A 15092-nucleotide genomic window follows, 5' to 3' on the forward strand; every position below is an offset into this window, starting at 1 on the left:
CAACAGAACCCCCCACTGATACCTCTAACCCACCCTCTGTCCCCAAACTGCCATCATCCCTGGGTTTCCAGAAAGACCCGAGATAGCAGCCATTATGATGCATTTCCTGAGGCCACACACTGAACCAAGACCAGAATGTGTATTGAATAAATTTAATCGCAATTTGCTATTAATAGCTAACACTAATTGAGCGCCTGCTGTGTGCCCATCCTCTCCTTAACTGCATGATAATTTACTTGCTTATCTTGTTGATCGGCTCCTTCTCACTTCCAGAATCTAATCCTCCCAAGGGCAGGGATTTTAGTCTATTTTGTTCGCTGCCACTTCCCCACCCCCACACCTCCCACCTTCCTTCCCCACACCCATCACAATGCCTGGCACGCCAGGAAAACTCTGGAAATAATGCACGAAAATTAAATAATAATAAGAATGCCTAACATTAACCAATCCCCTTCTGCATGTTTATCACCTATTGTTGAGATATATTTTGCTGATTCCCCTTTGTTGTCTGTTTTCCTGACTAGAATGACAAGTTCCTGGCAGCCAGGGTTTGGTAACAATTTTCCCAGTTGTTTGTCCTTGCCACACAGTAGGTTCTCAATAGCTGTATGCTGAATAGGTAATAAAGGCTAAATTCTAATGTTAATGGATAGCTGACCTCATAATTTGCTGATTTACTTGGTTTATTGTCTCCACCTTTTAGAATACAAACTCCCTGGGGGCAGGAATGTTGCTCAGCATATAATATGCGATGGGGCACTATGTGGGGCTTGGGGATCAATCAACAGTGATACAAAACCAAATAAAAACTGACCAAAATCCCTGCTCTCCTCCGGAACAGGGAGGGACTGCTAATGGGCAGGAGATTTCTTTTCCGGGTGATGGAAATATTTTAAAAGTAGATTATGGTGATGGTGGGGGCGCATGCGACTCCGGACCTCGAGGTTGTAGGTTCGAGTCGCGCGTTGGGTGTAGAGATTACTTAAAGGGTAAAAAAAAAAAAAAAAAAATTATGGTGATGGTTGCAGAACAGTTGAATATACTAAAAAACAGTGAATTGTGCACTTTAACTGGATTGGCTTTATGGTCTATCAGTTAAAAGTAAATAAAACTTTTTAAAATCACTGCCTTCACATAGAGGGAATGAGACAGAAAGAAATTAAGCAACATAAATAATGTATATAGTATATTAGAGGGTGATTCGCACACACCTAGGCCCTTAGGGAAAGTGATGCGATGCCACCCAACTGTCCCCTTGCCCCCAAATGGTCTTGCCTAACCTACCCCCGCCCCCATTGTCTTTTCTTCTCTTTCCCTCGTAGGGTCTGGTGTTCACATCCCTTCCCTGAGCTGCCCACGGGGTAATGGCACTGCCAAGAAAGCCTAACATGTTTGATCTGGGCCTGGGCACGTGGAGCCTTAGCTCCCAGGAGGAGAGCCAGAGGGCGCAGGGACCCCCCAAGGGTGTCAGCAAGCAGCTGCCTGAGTACAAGGCGGTAGTGGTGGGCGCGAGTGGCGTGGGCAAGAGTGCGCTCACCATCCAGCTGAACCACCAGTGCTTCGTGGAAGACCACGACCCCACGATCCAGGATTCCTACTGGAAGGAGGTGGCCCTGGGCCACGGGGGCTGCATTCTGAATGTCCTGGACACGGCAGGGCAGGCCACCCATAGGGCCCTGCGTGACCAGTGTGTGGCGATCGGAGATGGTGTTCTGGGGGTCTTCGCCCTGGATGACCCCTCGTCTTTAGCCCAGCTGCAGCAGATGCGGGCCACCTGGGGCCCTCACCACACCCAGCCCCTGGTCCTTGTGGGCAACAAGTGTGACCTTGTGACCACCACCGGAGACGCTCGTGCGGCCGCTGCAGCCCTTGCGAAGAGCTGGGGAGCCCCCTTCGTGGAGACCTCAGCCAAGACGCGGCAAGGTGTAGAAGAGGCCTTCACCCTGCTCATCCATGAGATCCAAAAGGTCCGGGAGGCCATGGCAAAAGAGGCCGTGGCAGGGCCAGGTGGGGAGAAGGGCCGGCACGAGAAGGCCATGTGCCGCTGCGGCTGCTCCGTGGCCTAAAGATCTTGGTCAAGAAAAGTGGCCCTCCCCCAGGCCAGGGTAGTGGTTCCTAGACATGCAGCCTCGGAAGCAGCTAGCTATGTGGGGACACTGTTGGTGTACTGGGGATAGATGAATCCCTCTCTCTCGGGGAGTTTTTTCTTTGGTGATGGGCATCTGATAATGTAGGGCATAGTACTGGTTACTGTTGAGCTAAGAGATTTTGTGCAAAAATAAATGGTGTTCTCAGGTTTCAAAGCTGCCTCTGTGCCAAGTGTTCTGTGGGTGGGAGTGAAACTGGGAGAATGTTACTTGTGAGATTTCTTTCATTCAATAAATGCTGGCAGGGGGAGCCCACTGTGTGCCAGGCCCTGCTTTGAATGCAAAGGATGGAGAGGCACACTTAAAAATCCCTGCCCTCCTAGATCTAACATAAGGCAGGTGTAGGAATAAAAAGTGGGGGAGGTCGAGGAAAGCCTTATCGAGTAGGTGACATTTGAGCAAAAATTTGCAGGTAACCTGGGGCAGAGGGAATAGCCAGTGCAAAGGGCAGGAGCATAAACCAGCTACCACCACACCAACTCCCAATAGTGCAGGGCTGGGTGAGAGTACAGGTAGAGCGAGCCTCTGTACTGTGTAACTCAGTATGTCAACATTAGAAATCAAGCTAACTCAAAATGCACCCTAGCTTTCTGCCCTGACAAAGACACTTTGTTAATGACCTGGAGCCCCAGGTTCTAATTTCTCAGACTTGGAGTTCCAAGCCAGGATAAGGCCTGCAGCTTGCTCCCTCTCTTCCCACTGGGAGCCCCTCCCTGCATCTGGAAGCGCTCACGTGTGCTTTTGGACACCCCCCCACCTCCGTACAGCCCAAACTCTGCTCCCACCTCACAGCCACCCCTTGGTCCTCAGAAGGATGGACCCTAGAAAGATGCTACTGCGTGCCCCTGAAAGAGTCCTCCAAGCCTTCCGGAGTGGGGCATGGGATCTGGGTGGTTACTACCATTGTCTTTATGGATGCCTCCTCCTGCGAGAAGAGGCTTTAGAGTGGGGGAGGGTGTTTTACCGCCCCAGGGCAGGGGTCCCTCTGCCTTTGTCTAAGGGCAGCCATCACCATACAGCCCACCAGCCCCCTAGAAACTGCCACTCAGACAAGCAAATAGCTGCTTTAGATCGCATTTATTGTGGGGGCAAGGGCGGCGATCTTGGGAGTCCAAGGGCAGCAACTGCAGCTGACGGGGTAAGCCGCTCTCAGTGTGCCGACGGGGAGCAGGTGGGGTGTTGGGGTGGGTGGTCCTGGGCCGGAGGGCGCGCAGGATTCAGGCGGTGCTCAGGGGGGCAGGAGGCGGCGCACCGGCGCCTGGGGCGAAGGGTTCTCCAGGCGCTTCACCCGCAGCAGGGCCCCCAGCACACCCTCAGGGGGCACCTCCGGGCTCAGATCCTGGTCCGCGGCGCGGCGGAGGCGGCGCGGGGCAGCCACAGCCTCGGGGTCCACGCTCCCCGCCAGGATCCGCCCCAGCAAGTACCTGCAGGAGAGCCGAGTGGAAGGCACGGAGAATATGCCCGCTCATCAACATTGCGGGCCTAGGTCCCAGATGACCCTGCAACCCCATACTGCCTGGGGACCCGGCAGTCACCAGCCTCCTCTCAACCCAGTCGTCCCCAGCCCACTGCTTTCCAGCTGTCCCTGCCTCCCATCCCAGAAACTATAGTTTCCCTGCCCCCCACTACTCCCCCCAGGAAGCAGACATTGGAGCCCCCTTCCCGGGACCGAGAGTCCCGTTCCCCCCACTTTCTCCCCAGCCAGACATCTCTGACCCTACACCCTGGGTCCAGCTCCTCACTCCCTCCTAGGGTCCCAGGGCCTAGGTGTTGGCACCACGCTGTGAGGCAGGCCCCAGCCGTCCCCACTCGCCTTCCTTCCCCCGGCAGGATGCAGGCACCGCCCCCTGCCCACCCCTTGCTGGGCTACCTCAGCAGCTCCGGGTCCACATCTGGCGTCTCCTCGCCGGCGTCCTCTGCATCCGGGCCCGTGGGGCCGTCGTCGTAGACTGGGGGCCGGGGTCTGAGAGCAGCGGCAGGGGCAGGGACAAGCTGGGCCGCGAGGGCTGCAGGGTCCAGACGGGCGCGGAGCAGGGCGCGGGCTAGCTGCGCGGCGGGCGCGTCGGGGTCGTCCTCCAGGCCCAGCGCGGGGTCGTTAGTGCGGGGTGCGCTCCAGGCGCGCAGCAGCTGTGCCAGGACGCGCGCCTGCTGATCCTCGGCCTCCTGCGCCTCTGCCCGCGCTCGCTCCTGCCTTTCGGCCTCTAGCAGGTGTGCCAGCGCCCGCGCCAGCTCCTGCATAGCCCCCGCCCCTTCGCCGCGGGGCACTGCTCGCCGGAAGCGGCGGGGAGCTCCAGCCTCCGCCATGGGCGACGAGGCTGCGCCCAGGCCGCGGGGTTCCTGCCAGAAGACGAGGACGAGGAGGTGGGGGAAGAGATGTCAGCGTCCGTCAGGCCAGGGACCCCCCCCCCCCCCCCAGGGGATCTCCATGGACCTCGAAAATCCCCAGATGCCACCAAAGGCACTGTGGCCCCGCAAATATACCCAGACACCCCTAAGGCCACTGGAGACCCCCAAATATCTCCAGACACACTTAAGACAACCAAAGCCTCCTATAGATCCTCAACCCCGCAATGGTTTCCTAGTGATTCAATTTGCCCCAGGGCTGCTGAAGAACAGTTTTTCTTTTTCTTTTTCTTTTTTTTAACAGGAGTGGTGATGGCAGACATGACAGCCATAGATTTTTCTATATTGATGTTATGGACTATAAGAACCATATCTGCATTTTATGGGTTCCTATTTATTGTTCACTTGTGTTACCCAAGAGATAGCAGACTGCTCTGCACCTTGAACTTTGGAATCTATATCTAGATCAGTACCTTTAAGTTCATCTTTTCCCTATCCCTTTTCTTTCTCCTCACTCCCTCCCTTCCTCTCTCTCTCTCCCTTCTCTTCCTCCCCTTCCTCTCTCTCTTCCTCCATCTCCCTCTCTCCTTCTCCCCCTCCTCTCTCCCTCTCCCTCTCCTTTTCTTTCCTCTGCATTGAATTGTTTTCCTGTGGATGTACATATTTTATTTAACTAGTCTTCAATTGATGGACATTTAGGGTGTTTCCAATCTTTTGCTATTCTTTTTTTTTAATATTTTATTTTTTAAGTAATCTTTACACCCAAAGTGGGGCTTGAACTCAGCCCCATCAAAAGCCTCACGCTTCACCCACTAGGCCAGCCAGGTGCCCCCAATCTTTTGCTGTTCTTATCATGTTGGGATAAATAACCTTGTTCATATATTATTTGGCTTGTGTGTACGTCTTTCTTTAGAATAAATTACCCAATGACTAATTTTCAATTTGGACAGTTTTAAAACAATTTCAAAAAGTTTAAAGAAATTTTAAAAAGGTATCAAAAGTGCGAGTAAGGAACAAAAGACCATAAAAATGACCGTGAAGAGTTGAAAAAGAAACACATCGAACATCTAGAAATATGTTTTGTTCTTTGTTTTTGTTTTTATTTAGGTAATCTCTACAGCCAACGTGGGGGGCTCGAACTTACAACCCCGAGATCAAGAGTCTCTTCTGACTGAGGTATCCAGGCGCCCCTAGAAATATGTTTTAAATGAAATTAAAAATTAAACAGGCAAGGGACGCCTGGCTGGCTCAGTCAGAAGAGCGTGGGACTCTTGATCTCGGGGTTGTAAGTTTGAGCCCCCCACGTTGGCTGTAGAGATTACTTGAAAATGAAATGCTAAAAAAAATTTAAAACAGGCCAGTTAAATAGCAGATTCAATAGAGCAGAAGGAAGTGATAAGATCGAACAGATCTTGACACTTGCTACACAATGGAAGGGACACTCAGAGCAGACAGGATCAACTCCTTCAAAGACTCATGCAGGGACAACAAATGATCCTAATGCGGGAGCAATGGAAAGGAAAAGATGAATACGTTTGACTCCATTCAAATTAAGGATTTCCTGTTATCCCAAGACACCACAAATAGAGTGAATGGGAGAAGATGCCTGCAACACAAATAAAATGAAGGATTGGCATCAGATACACAAATAATGCCTAAAAAGCAAAGAGGCAAACAAACTAAACCTAGGGAAAACTGATCAAATATTTCACAAAAAAGTGAACTCAAACAGTTACTAAATATATGAGTCATAGGGCACCTCATTAGTAATCAGGAAAATGCAAATTAAAATGCCAATGAGCTACTATGCACAGTGCGTCCAAAAGATTGCCAAAAATCAAACTAATAATGTCCAATGTTGGCATGGCTGTGGAAAAAATGGAAACTCTCATACACTGCTGGTGGGAATTCAATTGCCAGAATAACTTTGAAAAAACAATTTGGCAATGTCTAAAAAGACGCACAAATCCTGTGACCCACTCCTGGGGTGGTACACTGTTTGAAACAGCACAAAAGTGGAGAAGGGGAGGACAAAAGCCTGGAAACAACCCAGATGTCTACGGGCTTATTGAGAATGCATTTAAAAAACCATGATATACTCATATACTAGCAATGTACTCAGAAAATAAAATAATATGTAGCAATTGACTTTTGTAAATGAATTACAGCCACGCACTTCAATGTGGAAATGTGGATGGTGGACATATCTCACAACCGATGCACAGTCAAAACAAAAACAAAAACAAAAAGGAGGTTGGAATTCGATTTCAGGCAGCCTAAGACATCCTGATGACTTCCTAGTGACCCCTAGTGACAACTAGGAGCCAGATGCCTGGCATGATTCCATTTCTATGAGGAAAGGCTAAAACAACATATTGTTTAGACATATATACCTATATGAGGATTCCTTTAAAAAGTAAGGAATCAATGAACAGAAAATACAGGATAATGATTCTGGAGGAGAGGGCTGCTGTGCGCAGGGGCACCCAGGGGTTTCTAACTACTGATCATGCTCTATTTCTTAAACTGAGTGGTGGGTAGACATGGGGGTTATTTTATCATTATTCGCTACATCATACATGTATGTTAACTATATTACGCCATATGTAAAATATTTAATAATTCTTAAATCCCCCATCCTTGACGCCAACAGCGCTGAAGAGTTGGAGGATGTTGTGCTCCAAGCGCCCTGTGCGCCACAACCCCTTAGCCCCTGGGGAACCACACACTCACCAGCAATCACAACCTCACACACACTCACATGGACTAGCAGGCGTTGAGATGTCACATGTGCAACGCAACACTGCCACATCCACACACAAGGAACCGCACATGTTCACACACATGGCTGCTCATGCAGTTAGGATCGCCAAGCTACCCAGATGTGTGGACACGCACCATCCTTAAAGACACAATGCAGCACAGAGACATCATGGCTCCTCTCCCCACAATGACACAGCTCCACAAAGAGACAGAGAAACAGCCTCATGAACACCCATACAAAATCCTAGTCACTCGGTCCAACAGAACCCAAATGGGATGTGCACATGGGAATACAAAAAGTATTCCCTCTCAAAAGATGAAATCTTTCTCCCCCCGCCTCTCTCTCTCTCTCTCTCTCTCTCTCTCCCTCCCTCCCTCTCTCTGTCTCACACACACATAGACACGCCCAAAGGTCAGTCATCACCATAGGATTCACCAACACACGGTGTCACTGAGACAAGTCACACGCAGGAACACCACCGGCATCACACACGATGCAGACTCAGACCCACAACCGCACCTCCGTATGGACGCTTGGAAGCGCTGACATCAAAGGACACACACTTACAGGGCCATCACGTTCTCACGCCCCTGTCATCGCATCTCGTGCACACAGACCCGTGCGCGCACTCCCTTCCCGAATGCGCGCTAGTCCCATGGACAGCGCACAGGCGACGGCGGGGCGAGGCCCGGCCTGCGCCAAGTGCCAAGGATGGGCTGGGCGCGGCTGCCAGGCGAGCCCCGCACACCGCCACCCACACAGCCAGAGACCGAGTCCGGCATGGCCTGGGCGCCGACTGGCGGCTGCACCCCAGGCCACCCTGACCGACCTCCCCGCACGTCCGGGAACAAGGGCAAGCGTGGATGAAGGGCCAGCAGCCGAGCGCAGACCCTTGCCCGCAGAACCCTTCTCCCCACCCCCACCCCGAACCCGACTGGTGTCCCACCTTTCCCGGCCGTGCGCAGAACGCAGGGGGAGGCCGAAGTAAGCCCAACAGCAGCAGCACCAAAAGGCCGACGCCCCCGGCCCGCGGCCCGCCGAGCAGTGGCGACCACGCCATGCTGCCCCAGCGAGCCGGGCTCCGGACGGGCGGACTGGCTGGCAAATGCGCAGCACCTGGGCTAGCGGGCAAGGCTGCGGTGCTCTGCGGCTGCGCACACCAGGGAACCCGGCCCTCCCCTGCCCACCCCCTCTGCCGCCACTCCACGCAGGCGCAGCTTGGGATCACCAGCAGCCCCTCCATCCAGCCCATTGCCATGGAGATGCCCAAGGGGCAAGGCGGAAAGCTGGAGCCTGCGATGGCGGTTGCCATGGCAGTAGGAGGGCAGTTGCCGGGGCAACAGACCTTGCTGTCCCTTAGCAGACAGGCAAGAAAAATGGACTCAGTGGAGTGGAATGGGGGTCTGGTCCCCACCTCTCCCTCCCTGGGAGGAGATATATGACTTGTTCAGTGGATAAACAGTTAGTCGCTACTGTGGGCGAGGATAGATACATAGATACATAGATTTCACCCATATATTGCTCAAGAAAGGATTTCAAGTCACTTAAAATGATATATCAAAAGAAACAAAACTGGTAAAATTTGTGTATCCATTGGGCAAAAAATGTTGGGAAAGGAATGTTAGTAGTTATTTCGGGGTGAGGCAATAAATAATGGTTTCTGTCAGTTTCTCCTTCACACTTCTCTCTGCTGTCTGAAAAATGTTGCAATGGATATGTATTACTATTATAATTAGATAAAAAGATAAAGATTATTTTCATTTTGGAATTAAAACAAAGTATGCTAACACGGCATAAATTAAAAGTGAAGAAAAGAAAGACCCATTTATGTTGCTGTGAGTATATCTAATCCATTGATTCTGTCTCCATCTCTGCAGTATAACAATTTTACAATGAAAATCATTATACACATCCCTTTATGGACCTGAAGATGATATACCCAGCCACAGTGTGATGAACACATGTTTAAGGTGATTCCCATGATCCTTGCCTCCTGGTGTCCACAATCTTTTTCTCTTTCTTTAATGTTTAGTTAGTTTTGAGAGGGGGGAGGGACAGAGAGAGAGGGAGACAGATGATCCGAAGTAGGCTCCCGGCTGACAGCAGCCAGCCAGACGGGGGGGAGGGGGGGGGGTTGGGGGGGGCTTGAGCTGAAGTCGGATGCTCAACTGACTGAGCCACCCAGGCGCCCTCTGGTGTCCACAATGTTGTGTAATCCCCTTCCCTTTGAAATTGTGCATAATCAAAGGTGACCAGATATATGGGCTTATGTGTACATAATTATGTTAGAAATGAGGTTGACACTGTTACGGATGGGAGAGTCTGCATTTGTGTGAATGGAGGTCTGGGTTCTTGGATTCCCCAGGAAAGACTCATGTGAGGATCCTTGCTCAAAGAAAGACAGCCAGAAGGAAGGTAGCAACCACAAAGCAGTTTATTAAGGACAATACACTGTCAAGAAGGGAGGGTGGGCAAGCCCAGAGGCAACAACTGCTCCAGGGCTAGGGGTGTCTTTTCTTTTTATGTTTGCAGAGGTTATGGGTCATAGCTTGGGTGGTCTCCAACTGAGGTTTTTTCCATTCATCTAAGGGACTCCTCTTACCAGTTGGGAGGGGAAGTTTTTGGCCCTACAAGGTTCTTGATGGAACTGTCACAGCCATCTTTCCCCAGGGAGGAGGGGCTGTTGGTGTGAGGGTTGAAACCATAATGCAAATATATTTTAATGGAGCTATAGGTTACCCTGGGGCAGAGGTTGAAGAGAAAAGTGCATGTTCTGCACCTGAGGCTCTTGGTCTGTTAGCCCTGGGGTATTGGAAGCTGTAAGGCCAGGATGCTAAAAGCCACAAAGTCTGGGTGTTGTGCCCTCAGACTTCTTTTGAAGTTTATTTATTTATTTTGAGAGAGAGAGAGAGAGAGAGAGAGAGAGAGAGCGCACACACAAGTGAGGGAGGAGAAGAGAGAAGGAGAGACAGAATCCCAGGCAGGCTCCACACCATCAGCACAGATCCTGATGCAGGGCTCAAACTCACACTGTCAGATCATGACCTCAGCTGAGATCTAGAATTGGACATTTACCTGACTGAGCCACCCAGGCACCCCTGCCCTCAGGCTTCTAATGTGTCACCTATTTATCACTGTCTTTGCCTCCAGCTGATGTCTAACTAACTGCCTACTCTATTGAAATGACCACGTTGTGAGGTGATTCCCACTCCCTTACTTCTAGGTAGCCTCTAGGAACTGAAGGTGGCCACCAGCTGACAGCCAGCAAGAAATCAAAGCCCCCAGTCCTTCAACTGCAAGGAACTGAATTCTGCCAATGACCTGAGTGGGCTTGAATCCTTCCCCAGTCAAGTCTCAGATGAGGCTGCAGCCCTTCCCAACACCTTCATTTCAGCTTTGTGAGACCCTAAGCAGAGATCCCAGTTAAGGAACTGTGAGCTAATGTCCTTGTAAGTATGTTGTGTTAAGGTGGGAAGTAACATATCATCAACAAACAAGAAATAGAAGAGAACTTCTTCAGCCTGATAAAGGACAAAACCCCACAGCTAACATCATACTTAAGAGTAAAAGGCTGAAAATTTTTCCTGCAGGTATCGGGATCAAGACAAGGATGTTGCAGGGGTGCCTGGCTGGCTCAGTTGGTAGAGCATGTGACTCTTGATCTCAGGATGATGAGTTCAAGCCCCACATTGGGCGTAGAGCTTACTTAAAATAAGAAAAAAGATGAGGATGTTCCCTCACCACTTCTACCACTTCTATTTGACATTGTACTGAAGGTTCTAGCCAGGGCACTTAGGCAAGAAAAAAAGGCATCCGTAGTGGAAAGGCAGAAGTGAAATTATTTCCATTTGCAAATGACATGATCTGATACGTGGATAATCTTAAAGAATCCACAATAAACCCATTAGAGTTAATGAATGAGACCAGAAAGGTTGTGGGATATAAGATCAATATTATAAAACTCAATTGTATTTCTATACACTAGCAATGAACAATCCAAAAACTGAAATTAAGAAAACAATTCCAGTTGCAATAGCATCCAAAAGAATAAAAACACTAGAAACAAATTTAACAAAATTAGTGCAAGACTGTACCCTGAAAACTACAAAAGCCATCTAACATAAGCTCAAATCCCATAATCGCTCACTTCCAACACCCCTTTTTCAGATACTCCACAGTTCCCCATGGTGTGTGGGCTCCCTCATTGCAGCAAGCCAATAAACCCAATTTGGTTTGACTGCAGCTGTGTTCTGATGGTCTTTGACTGATGTGCATTAACATAAATGAAGGAGGTTCAGCAGAAACCCTCACTTCCCTGCTCTGTGACCTTCAACTCAGTAATAGTGTTCCTATCTGCAACCCCTTGTGTCTCCAGCTAATTAAGTCACCTCCCGCCCATGCTTGGAAGGAAGTTCACAGTGACTTGAATCTAGACATTTCAGTGAGGCCCTCTGCATTGGGTTTATTTGTTTTGTTTGTTTTCCTAGGAATAAGGATCCCTGGGACTGTGGTTATCTGATCAGATATGTATTGTTACTTGGGAAAATTGTTTTGTAGCTTTCTACCACCTGCTCCTATGGTCTGTCTAATTGTGTATAGTAAATATATAAGTGTTCTATTTAGTTACATAGTTGATTGTTACTACACAACAAAAAGAAAAGTCTATAGGAAGACAAAAAAAAATGGCCCTGACACATTTATTCTCAAGCTGGCCCTGGGAGGTTAAGGAGCTCAGGTTTCCTCAGAGCAGCATCCTTTGGACAAACAAGGCTTGGATCACCATTAGAAAATCTTATGTGGAAGCAGTCTCAAATAGGTATCTGTTCACACATGTTCATAGCAGCATTATTCACAACAGCTAAAGCATGGAAGCAACACAAATGTCCATCAGAGGATGAATGGATAAGCAAAATGTGATCTATACCTAAAATGGAATATTATTCAGCCTTTAAGAAAGGAAATTCTGGGCGCCTGGGTAGTTCAGTCAGTTGAGTGTCCACTTTCTGCTCAGGTCATGATCTCACAGTTCGTGAGTTCGAGCCCCACATCAGTCTCTGGGCTGACAGCTCAGAGCCGGGAGCCTACTTTGGATTCTGTGTCTCACTCTCTCTCTCTGCCCTTCCCCCCACCCAAGCTCTGTCTCTGTTTCTCTCCCAAAAATAAACATTAAAATATTTTTTTCTAAAGAAAGGAGATTCTGACACACACTACAACATGGATAAACACTGAGGACATTATGCTAAGTGAGTGAGATAAGCCAGTCCCCAAAAGAAGAATACTGTATGAGTCCACGTATATGAGGTACTTAGAATAGTCAAGATCACAGAGACAGAAAGTAGAATGGTGGGTTGTCAGGAAGAAGGGGAATAGGGAGTTAGTGTTCAATGAGTACAGAGTTTCCATTTTGTAAGATAAAAAAAGTTATGGAGATGGATGGTGGTGATAGTTGCACAATCTTATGAATGTATTTAATACTACTGAAATGTATACTTAAAAATGGTAAAGATGGTAGTTTGATGTTATGTGTATTTCACCACAATAAAACGAACAAAACTTACATGAATTTCTTCGTCAGTTTTGTCTTTGTGTCCCTGAGAATTGTTTTGTTTAGTTTCATCTGCCCAGAGTCAGGAGAGTTTTTATTCCTGGCCCATGATCAGTGACGATTGGCCTTTGGCCAAAATCTGGAGACACAGTTACACAAGCACCATCCTTATGGTGCATTGCAATTCTTGTGGGATCTCCTTAGTCTAAAACTGCCTCCTCCTGGCCACATACCTGCTTCCTTCATGTTTTCTCAGTGAAATGTCAACACCTATGTTTATCTCTCTAACTGGCATAATTTCACCAGGGAGATTTCAGAATTGCAGTAACCAAACTTTTGCTATGAAAAAGATAATTCATTTGATGGATACCTTAGAACCGAAAGGGCAGAAATCCATATGAAGAGATGGTTTGTTTCATTTATCTAAGAGAGAGATCATTTTGTTTAATAAAGGAGACGTCCTTCTCTTCATTTCTGTATTTGGGAATTACAAAGTGCTGACTTTCGAGGCACCTGGAAGGCTCAGTCAGTTAAACGTCCGACTCTTGATTTTGGCTCAGGGCATGATCTCATGGTTCGTGGGATTGAGCCCCACATCATGCTCTGTGCTGACAGTGTGAAGCCTGCTTGTGATTCTCTCTCTCCCTGTCTCTCTCTGCCCCTCCCCTGATCATGTGCACACACTCTGTCTCTCAAAATAAATAAATACATACATACATACATACATATTTTAAAATTCTTCTTTATTTTTTAAATGTTTATTTATTTTTGAGACATGGGGCTCAAACTCACAAACCATGAGATCATGCCCTGAGCCAAACTCACATGCTTAATTGACTGAACCACCCAGGTGCCCCTAAAAATTCCTCTTAAAAAAAAAGTGCTGACTTTTTAATAGTATGCCTCAGTGACATTGTCAAGGGCCTGATTTATTGTTTAAATCAGCTGTAATAACTCTCTTTGCAGTATGTTTATGTCAAATTGTATTTTCTTGCAGCCAAAAGTCTTCCCCTCTGCTTTCTGAGGGAACATGACTAGCTTTTTACAGTGTTCATTTCATGTTCATCTGAAGCCACTATGGGAACCCTTATCAAAATGGACAAACCAATGAAGGAAATTCTACATATCTTGCCATTATTTGAGATAACCATAAGAAGACTGGAGGTTGGCAAACATACTTCATGATATTAGCCACAGTAGCAGAGAGAAATTGGCCTTGACACTGAACTAACATTGATGGGGTAAATTTAAGGGTCTTGCTGAGATGGTCCCCTTGAATGTCATACTTCCAATGAGACAATCATGGCAAAGAATGTAAAGGTAGGACATGGATAGGAACCAAAGACTTGAGGCCCCTTTGAACACCTCCAAAGTGGCTATGAGCACATTCTGGCTGTGATTTATCTTCCAGGTGAACTGACCCTTTCATCGCCAGGGAGCTTTTGCTGTAAGGGTAGGAATTATCACCCATAATCTTCAGAAAAAGTAGAGAGACCTAATAGAATTCTAAAAATAAAAGTGGGGCGCCTGGGTGGCTCAGTCAATGAAGCATGACTTTGGCTCAGGTCATGATCTCAAGATTTGTGAGTTTGAGCCCCGGATTGGGCTCTCAGCTGTCAGCACACAGCTTGCTTCGAATCTTCTGTCCCACTTTCTCTCTCTGCCCCTTCCCCGCAGGGGCCAGCTAGCTCAGTCAGTGGAGCATGTGATTCTTCATCTACGTTGGAGTTGTGAGTTCAACCCCTATGTTGGGTGTAGAGATGACTTAAAAATAACAAAAAAAAAATCTTTAAAAGTAGAAGCAACAGAAAACAAACTGATGGTTGTATGGTTGCCAGAGGGGAAGAGGATGGGCAAAAAGGGGTGGAGGGGAGAGGGACATACAGGCTGACTGTTATGGAATGAAAAAGTCATGGGGATGCAAGGCACAGCATAGGGAATATAGTCAATGGTACTGCAATGGCATTGTATGGTGGCAGGTGTTCAGCATAGCATAACATATGGAGATGTTGAATCACCATGAATCACTATGTACACCTGAAACTAATATAACATTGTGTGCCAACTATACTTCAAAAAAAAAAATCTGGGGCACCTGGGTGGCAGAGTCAGTTAAACATCTGACTCTTGATCTCAGCTCAGGTCACCATCTCACGGTTCCTGAGTTTGAGCCCTGGGTCGGGCTCTGTGCTGATAATGAGGAGTCTGTTGGGATTCTCTCTCTCCTCTTTCTCTCTGCCCCTCCCCTGTTCACGTTCTCTCTCTCTCTCAAAAATAAATAAACATTAAAGAA

At 48.2% G+C, this 15092-nt stretch overlaps 2 protein-coding genes across 2 annotated transcripts; one reads left to right on the forward strand and one right to left on the reverse strand.

The window, feature by feature from the left end:
• Nucleotides 1-1038: 1038 nt before the first annotated feature.
• ERAS (ES cell expressed Ras) lies at nt 1039-2307 on the forward strand. The gene has a single exon (XM_043569706.1). The coding sequence runs from the start codon at nt 1365-1367 to the stop codon at nt 2064-2066; it is 702 nt and encodes a 233-aa protein (XP_043425641.1). The 5' UTR covers nt 1039-1364; the 3' UTR covers nt 2067-2307.
• Nucleotides 2308-3205: 898 nt separating this feature from the next.
• On the reverse strand, nt 3206-8402 carry PCSK1N (proprotein convertase subtilisin/kexin type 1 inhibitor). Its single transcript, XM_043569704.1, has 3 exons — nt 8201-8402; nt 4018-4484; nt 3206-3571 (listed from the first exon to the last, which is right to left on the reverse strand). The coding sequence occupies exons 1-3, from the start codon at nt 8312-8314 to the stop codon at nt 3376-3378; spliced, it is 777 nt and encodes a 258-aa protein (XP_043425639.1). The 5' UTR covers nt 8315-8402; the 3' UTR covers nt 3206-3375.
• Between the last annotated feature and the right edge of the window lie 6690 nt (nt 8403-15092).

The sequence above is a fragment of the Prionailurus bengalensis genome, chromosome X (genome assembly GCF_016509475.1).
Source record: "Prionailurus bengalensis isolate Pbe53 chromosome X, Fcat_Pben_1.1_paternal_pri, whole genome shotgun sequence".
NCBI lineage: Eukaryota > Metazoa > Chordata > Mammalia > Carnivora > Felidae > Prionailurus > Prionailurus bengalensis.

Excerpts from the sequence above, each read along its gene's own strand:
- ERAS (XM_043569706.1), top strand. The coding sequence starts at position 1,365 with ATGGCACTGCCAAGAAAGCCTAACATGTTTGATCTGGGCCTGGGCACG.
- PCSK1N (XM_043569704.1), bottom strand. The coding sequence starts at position 8,314 with ATGGCGTGGTCGCCACTGCTCGGCGGGCCGCGGGCCGGGGGCGTCGGC. Across the intron at positions 4,485-8,200 it reads TCTGCGCACGGCCGGGAAAG|GAACCCCGCGGCCTGGGCGC; the intron begins GTGGGACACCAG and ends GTCTTCTGGCAG. Across the intron at positions 3,572-4,017 it reads GTGGACCCGGAGCTGCTGAG|GTACTTGCTGGGGCGGATCC; the intron begins GTAGCCCAGCAA and ends GCTCTCCTGCAG.